Raw genomic sequence first — 8,631 nt, forward strand, 5'->3', positions numbered from 1 at the left:
GTGCTGGGATTACAGGCGTGAGCCACCGCGCCCGGCCAATAAAATTTTTAAACGAGCAGTTTTCTGGTGACATACTACTGCTTAAAATATTTAAATTTTTTATATTTCAGAAATGCCAACAATCCATGATGCTTCAAATATATTTACCAAATATATTTAATAGTCATTGTAGAAGACTAAGATTCAATTTGGAGAGCAATAACCATTACTTTTAAGTAGTAAAGCCTGGTGAAGAGGACAGACAATCAAGCTAAAAGTAATAAAATAAAAATATAAAACGTTATACTAAAGAGATTTTTAAATATCTATATGCTGATATTGTGATGGATTTGGAAGAAGAGATTTCAATAATTATTGTATCAACTGGAAACCAACAGTCATGAGAATTTATAATTTATTTTGACTAACAGAGTAGCCATATGGAAGCAAAAGGAATTTTGAGAGAACATATGTGTCAAATTTTTTTTTTTGAGACTGTCTCACTCCGTCACCTAGGCTGGAATGCAGTGGCACGATCTTATCTCACATAGCCTCTGCTTCCCAGGTTCAAGCTATTCTCTTGCCTCAGCCTCCTGAGTAGCTGGGACTACAGGCATATGCCACCACACCTGGCTAATTTTTTTGTATTTTTAGTAGAGACAGGGTTTCACCATGTTGGCCAGGCTGATCTTGAACTCCTGGCCTCAAGTGATCTGTCCGCCTGAGCCTCCCAAAGTGCTGGGATTACATGCGTGAACCACTGTGCCTGGTCTACATAGTGTTTAACAATGGGGGAAAAAAAAGAATGCTAAATATATCAAGAGTATGAAAATTAAGTTCAGGAAGTTCTGAGAGTTCTGCTTTGGCAGTGATTTTCTGGGTTGTTTCATACCAAATTTTCCCCTGGTTACAATTTTGAAAACCAGATAAAACATATTTTAAATAATTTTTTTTAAGGAAGTAGAGAGCTAACAAGATAGTGAGAGTCTGGTATTGGGGAAGAAAGGTTTCCAAGATCCAAAAGAAGAGGGAAGCAAGATATATGAGCCTAGCATTTGAAGCTCTTCCCCTCAAGATGACTGCTGCTTTCCAAATTAAAAGCTGTGGCTGAGACCCTGAACAGCAAAGCTATTAAAAGTCAGAGAGAAACTTTTAACAGCTGAGAGAGAGGAAATGGATATTCAGGGACCATTAAGGATGAGAGGTGCTGATAAATACTTCAAGACTTTTGATTCATACCCAAAGGGATGGATATCAGCAGAAAGGGCAAACTGGAAATACCCCAGGCCTCATGTGGACCACACCCTGACTGGATTACGGCGACCTACTCAAAAAAGTAAAGTCCCTTTTCCAAAGATGACTTTATCCACAGCCTTAAATTATTGCTATAAATTTTTTTTCGTTTTGTTTTTGAGCGCACAATTTTTTTTTTTTTTTTCTCTTGTCACCCAGGCTGGAGCTGGAGTGCAGTGGCGTGATCTAGGCTCACGGCAACCTCCGCCTATCAGGTTCAGGAGATTCTCTGGCCTCAGCCTCCCAAGTAGCTGGGATTACAGGCGTGCGCCACCATGCCCAGCTAATTTTTTTGTATTTTTAGTAGAGACGGGGTTTCACCCTGTTGGCTAGGATGGTCTCGATCTCTCGACCTCGTGATCCACCCACCTCAGCCTCCCAAAGTGCTAGGATTACAGGCATGAGCCACTGCACCTGGCCTATTGCTGTAATTCTTTATATCCATCACTCAATTAAAAAAAACAAAAATAGCCGGGCGCGGTGGCTCAAGCCTGTAATCCCAGCACTTGGGGAGGCCGGGGCAGGTGGATCACAAGGTCAAGAGATCGAGACCATCCTGGTCAACATGGTGAAACCCCGTCTCTACTAAAAATACAAAAAATCAGCTGGGCATGGTGGTGCATGCCTGTAATCCCAGCTACTCAGGCGGCTGAGGCAGGAGAATTGCCTGAACCCAGGAGGCGGAGGTTGCGGTGAGCCGAGATCGCGCCATTGCACTCCAGCCTGGGTAACAAGAGCGAAACTCCGTCTCAAAAAAAACAAAAAAAACAAAAAAAACAACAACAACAACAAAAATAAAGTACAAATTAGGCTTACAAAAAAACCTGATTACCAAGACAGAACAAAAGATAGATAATAAAAATGAACTCATAGAGAGTGAGACATTTATTACCATCAGAAAATTTTAATTGTAATTCATATATTTATGAAATTAGGTGGGGTACAGTGGCTCATGTCTGTAATCCCAGCATTTAGGAGGCTAAGGTAGGCGGATCACTTGAGGCCAGCAGTTTGAGACCAGCCTGGCCAACAAAGCAAGACCTTGTCTCTACAAAAATAAAAATTAAAAAATTAGCTGGGTGTGGTGGTGTCTGCCTGTAGTCTCAGCTACTCAGGAGACTGAGGCAAGAGGATTACTTGAGTCAGGAGTTGCAGTCTGCAATGAGCTATGATTGTGCCACTACACTCCAGCCTAGGTGACCAAGGGAGACCCTATCTCAAAATAAAATAAAACAAAATGACAAGATATAATTATTGTTAAAATTATGATGTATAATGGTAGTGTGGTTATATTTTTAAAAGAATACTTAGCTTTTGAGAGATATACTATAATATTTATTTTTCTATTACAAAAACTTTTTTTTGAAGAAGTGAAGATCAAAAATCTATCATAGATTTATTACTTATTTTCAAGGATGTAATCTAGCAATTACAGCTACTAGACATCATAATAAACAAGCCTTTAAAAATCACTTCCTAGAGCCACTTTGATCACTTATGAGACAGTAGGGAAAAAAAACAATGTCGAGTGATATATAGGCAGATATTTATAATTGGGCTATACTCCTGTGGTAGTGTCACAGATCTAAAAGCACTGAATCTTAAACAGCTTGGATATAAATAAAAATTTGTTCTCCACAGCTGTCAGATAACTCAAAAAGATAGCTCTAGAAAAGACAAACACTGATGGTAAAGACACATTTGAAAACAGTAAAAAGAAATGTTTCATGAAATGTGAGTACAAGAAAGCAGTATTTAGAAATTGTTTCTATAGTACATGATTTTAAGTCTGTTACTAAATTAATAAATTATTACACAAAGCAAACAAATTCTACAAATGAAAAATATTCAATAACTAAAATTAAGAACTAACAACACATTAGCACAGCTGAACAGAGAATCTGCAAACTGGAAGATAGGGCCAAAGAAAATCATCAGATCTAAACAGAGCAAGAAGGATAGTATATACAGAAAATAGTGTAAAAGATATTATGATGAAATTGTGGTGAAAAAGTCTGACCATATAGAGTCCCATAAGACAGGAGAGACAGAATGTGGCCAAAGTAGAGATACTGGCTGATTATTTTTTCAAAATACAAAAGTCAAAAACCAAAAACAGACATCAAGCCACAGATTCAGGAGCAGTATAATAGCCATGTGAAATAAATACAAAGAAAACCATGTATAGGTCTGCCACAGTCAAACTGCTAAAAACCTAAGACAATGATATATCATCAAAAAGAAAACAAAAGTCAGAAAACAATAAAATGATACCTTTAAAATGCTTCAGTATTTACCAACTTTTACTTCTATGTAGAGTGAAAATATCCTTCAATGTGAAGGCAAAATAAATTATCAAGAGAATTCATTAGACCTACACTTAGAAATTATTCCGGCAGAAGGAAAATGATCCTATGTAGTAGCACAGACATGCAGGAAGGAATAGTGATAAATAAATTAAAATATAGGTAAATTTGAAAATTTTTTGTGAAATATAATAATAATGTATTTTGGGTTTAAAATACATAGAAAATTAAAATTCACAACAATAGTGCAAATATTGTGAGGGCATTACAACGGAGTTATAAAGTAATTGTTTACCATAATTGATATAAACAATAATTTATATCAGACTTTGATGACCCACAGAAGCATACTGTAATCTCTAGGGAAACCACTAGAACAACTGTGTAAGAATGTATAACTAATAAGCTAGTGAAAGGAAAATAATACACATATTAATTCATGTGACTATTATTAATACCTCTGTAAGTGTATATGCTTCTTCGGCCGTGCACTCTGCCTGTGCTGTAGGATTACTTAATGCAAATATTACAGGCCTTTCATTGATAGAGGCCATGGCTCTGATTACATCAGAAGTGAAAAGACGGCCAGCACCTGCAACTCCTGTAACAAGGGAGAAAAGCAGCCACTTCATTATAGGTATAAAAGCAACGCTTATCAAGAGCATTTCTACAATAGGGCTACAATAACAAAAACACAGTAATAGCTCATTATAAAGATAGCACTATTTCAGCAATGCAAAATCTATGAGAACACAATCTCAAATCTGAAAAGAAAAAACAGTAAGATGCTGAAAGTTCTCACTTAAATATTTATTGTTTACTACACACACAATGAATTATGGGAAATTTTATTATTTTAACTTTTTGTTTTTTGAGAGTCTCGCTCTGTTGCAGTGGCACAATCTTAGCTCACTGCAACCTCCCCGCTCCTGGGTTCAAGTGATTCTCGTGCCTCACCTTCCCAGGTAGCTGGGGTTAAAGGTGTGTGCTACCACACCTGGCTAATTTTTGCATTTTTAGTAGAGACGGGCTTTCGCCATGCTGGCTAGGCTACTCTCAAACTCCTGACCTCAGGTGATCTGACAGCCTTGGCCTCCCAAAGTGCTAGAATTATAGGCATGAGCCACCACACCCAGCCAGTTTTTAAAAAGAGTATAAGACTATCTTCATCATTCTAATTAGGAAGATAAAGCTTGCTACCACATGGATGAACACTGACATTATGCTAAATAAAATAAGCCAGTCACAAAGAGAAAAATACCATGTCATTCCACTTAGGTAGTTAAATTCATAGAGACAAAAAGTAGAATGGTGATTGTTAGGGGTGGAGAGGGTGGGGAAAATGGGGAGTTATTGTTTATTTTTTATTTATTTTTTGAGACGGAGTCTCACTGTCGCTGAAGCTGGAATGCAGTGGTGTGATCTTTGCTCACTGCAACCTCTGCCTCCTAGGTTCAAGTAATTCTCCTGCCTCAGCCTTCCGAGTAACTGGGACTATAGGTGCATGCCACCACATCTGGTTAATTTTTGTATTTTTAGTAGAGACAGGGTTTCACCATGTTGGCCAGGTTGCTCTCGAACTCCTGACCTCAAATGATCCGCTGCCCATCTCAGCCTCCTAATGTGTTGGGATTAGGTGTACCCAGTTGGGAGTTATTAGTGGTTATAGAGTTTCAGTTTTGCAAGATGAAAAGAGTTGTGAAGACTGGTTGCACAATGTGAATGTACTTAATGCTACTGAAGTACACACTTAAAAATGCTTAACATGGCAAATTTTATGTTATATATGCCTTTTACCACAATTAAAAAAATTTTCAAAACCCTTGTGTGTCAAATGCTAAACTGTTAAACTCTGTGGAACTCATTATAAAAATAGAAATTTGGAAGGGATAAAAAGTCACCTTCACTAAAGCAATCCACTTTCCTGATACAGTTCAGTTTAACAAGCTTTTATTAAACTCCTACAATGTTCCAGACACTGTATTAAACCATTAGGATATAAAAATGAACATAATGCAGGCAGCTTATGGTTGAGAGAAAAACAACGAATAAAAAGATAATCAGAAAACCTGTAATAGGGCTGGGTGCAGTAGCTCACGCCTGTAATCCCAGCACTTTGGGAGGCTGAGGCAGGTGGATCACCTGAGGTCAGGAGTTTCAGACCAGCCTGGTCAACATGGTGAAACCCCATTTCTACTAAAATTACAACAATTATTTGAGCATGGTGGCAGGCACCTGTAATCCCAGCTATTTGGGAGGCTGAAGCAGGAGAATCACTTGAACCTGGGAGGTGGAGGTTGCAGTGAGTTAATATCGTGCCACTGCACTCCAGCCTAAGCAATAGAAACTCCGTCTCAAAAAAAAAAAAAAAACACAGCTAAATAGAAAATTAAATAGCTCCTCTTTTAAACACTTTTATATTTTCTGCTGAGAACATAATGCCATAATGGCATGATCTGATGTCAGTTATGCAATGCCTGAATTAAAACACTGAAGTTTTCAGCTTTGTTGCCCACAAAAATTTTGAGTCGGCATAGAATTCTCCTGGTGAAACCTGCAAATGGCTTTGGTCTTTTTCATGTTTTGAGTCCAACAGTCATAACAACTCTAAAAGCAAAGTATGATTGACTGCATAGTGTTTAGGACTTAAAAGTATAAGTGACATCTGGTAACTGAATTTCATGCATGGTAACCAAAAAGTTATCACAGAAAACACAGTATATGCTGAAATTTAGGTAAAACTGTCAATTCATTTTTAGTCATCATACATGGTAATTATGACTGGCAACATACAGTTAAGGAGTAAAATTATTTATCAGAATAACTTTACCTACCGATTATAGTTGAAGGCTTCAGTATATTAACTGCATCTTCAAAAGTCTCAGGTATGCTGTCTGGGCCTGGGTGAGTAAATGGCTCCTGATAAGTATCTATTTTTGCTTTCCGTCCCTAAATTTTGAGATAAAATACAGTATTTTTTTAGTCAATGCATATTAAGGATGAAATAAAAAGACATCATTATGAGTTACACATTGTTTCTACAATAGAAAAGTATTCTCATTTTCATTTACTTTCTTCTTCAACCCATATGTTCCAATTCTGTCTTCATCATGTCCATATACACAAATATGAAACAAAAATCAAATCTCCCATTATTCCCAGAAACTTTGTAGTCTCTCTCAAAAATGCATTTACTCTATGAGGTCTTCCTAAGTCCAATATGGCACAAAAGCCTACAATCCTTTATCTGGGCTAGATGAGTTTGGAATTAAGAATTTTTCATATTTAATTTAATTTGATTGATTGATTTTGAGATGGGGTATCACTCTGTCACCCAGACTTGAGTGCAGTGGCAGCCTCTACCTCCCCAGGCTCAGATGATCCTCCCACATCAGCCTCCAGAATAGCTGGAACTATAGGCATATAACCACCAAGCCTGGCTAATTTTTTTTTGTAGAAATAGGGTTTTGCCATGTTTCCCAGGCTGGTCTCAAATTCCTAGGCTCAATCAATCTGTTCACCTTGGCTTCCCAAAGTGCTCGGATTACAGGCAGGAGCCACCACTCCTGGCCGAGAATTTTTCATGTTTTAGAATACAATATGGCACTGGGTGCAGTGGCTCACACCTGTAATCCCAGCACTTTGGGAGGCCGAGGTGGGTGGATGACAAGGTCAAGAGTTTGAGGCCAGTCTGGCCAACATAGTGAAACCCTGTCTCTACTAAAAATACAAAAAATTAGCTTGGCGTGGTGGCATGTGCCTGTAATCCCAGCTACTCGGGAGGCTGAGGCAGGAGAATTACTTGAACCCAAGAAGCAGAGGGTACAGTGAGCGAGATCACGCCACTGCACTCCAGCTCGGGCAACAGTGCAAGACTTCGTCCTAAAAAAAAGAAAAGAAAAAGAAATACAATATGGTATATATCAAATATTACATATTCTCCCTCCCAACAGATATACTCCACAACTGAACAAACTTACGAATAGTCACACCAAGTACAAAAGATTAAGACTACAAAGAGCTTCTTACTAGTTTGAGTCAGGTTTTGCTACTAGATAAGTTCAGGGCAATCAGATTTGTCACCAAAATAAATTTCGGAAAAAATTTTGGAATTTCAATGCCTTTAGAATTTCAGAATTGCAGACAGACACCATGGACTTATACTATCAAGAATTTAGAAACAAGAGGAACCGGGAATTCTGATTAAAGATGGCTGAATGAAGAAACGTGCTTTCCTTTCCAAATCCCAGGTCAAAAACCATAAAAGTTAAATTCTTAGTAGTGCCACAAAGCCAGAAGAGGTACAACTGACAAACTAGAGCAATGAAGAATTTCTCAAAGATTTAAGGCAGACAAAAGCATACTGAATGCAAAAACCAACTGAGAAGATTATATTCTTATTTCGGTAAAAAAGACGACTTCTGAAAAAGTGATTTCCACCAGACCTCCAAGATAACTCCAGATAAGAATCTGCAGGGGCTAGAAAAGCAGCACACTACCATCAGTCAGGTAACAAAACCAGACTGAGCAAACAGTGACATAAGAAGTCACTGCTTTCAAAGTCTCAAAATTAAGGGCAGTGTTTAGGGTCATCAGGAGACACTGGAAGCCTAACGCCCATAGGTCAAGCTACCTGCACACTGGAAAAGAAATACATAATCTGATGATGAATATGGAGACAGACAGGTTCTCACTTTGTGCTAAGTAGACACATTGCAGCTACCAATACAGTTAGACCTGACCTACCAATATGCTAAAGAATTACAACGTATTTGATGAACACCAACATCACAAAAAGAAGTACCAAACTATGTACTAGTCAAAACATACATCCCCCAATAGCCTTCTAAATATGTGATGTTTTATCCTTGTGTCTTACACACTAGTAAATATGGTAGTTACAGTCTCTTAGCGAGGCAGCACAGTTTAATGATTCAGAGCACAGGCTTCAGTCAGGACACTTGGTTTTGAATCCTATCTCTGTCACTAATAAGCTGATGACTTTAGAAAACTCCCTTGACCTCCTCATTTGTAAAACTTCACAGGATTTTTG

At 38.0% G+C, this 8,631-nt stretch overlaps 1 protein-coding gene across 1 annotated transcript in view; it reads right to left on the bottom strand.

Moving 5' to 3' along the window:
* ME2 (malic enzyme 2) overlaps nt 1-8,631 on the bottom strand; it is a 64,828-nt gene that overhangs the window by 17,967 nt on the left and 38,230 nt on the right. Inside the window, exons 11-12 of the mRNA XM_037738991.1 lie at nt 6,413-6,527; nt 4,037-4,179 (exon numbers count right to left, since the gene is read on the bottom strand). Of these exons, the coding sequence (XP_037594919.1) occupies nt 4,037-4,179; nt 6,413-6,527 (258 nt within the window). The remainder of the gene's footprint in view (nt 1-4,036; nt 4,180-6,412; nt 6,528-8,631) is intronic.

This window comes from Cebus imitator, unplaced genomic scaffold (genome assembly GCF_001604975.1).
Source record: "Cebus imitator isolate Cc_AM_T3 unplaced genomic scaffold, Cebus_imitator-1.0 Scaffold60, whole genome shotgun sequence".
Classification (NCBI taxonomy): domain Eukaryota; kingdom Metazoa; phylum Chordata; class Mammalia; order Primates; family Cebidae; genus Cebus; species Cebus imitator.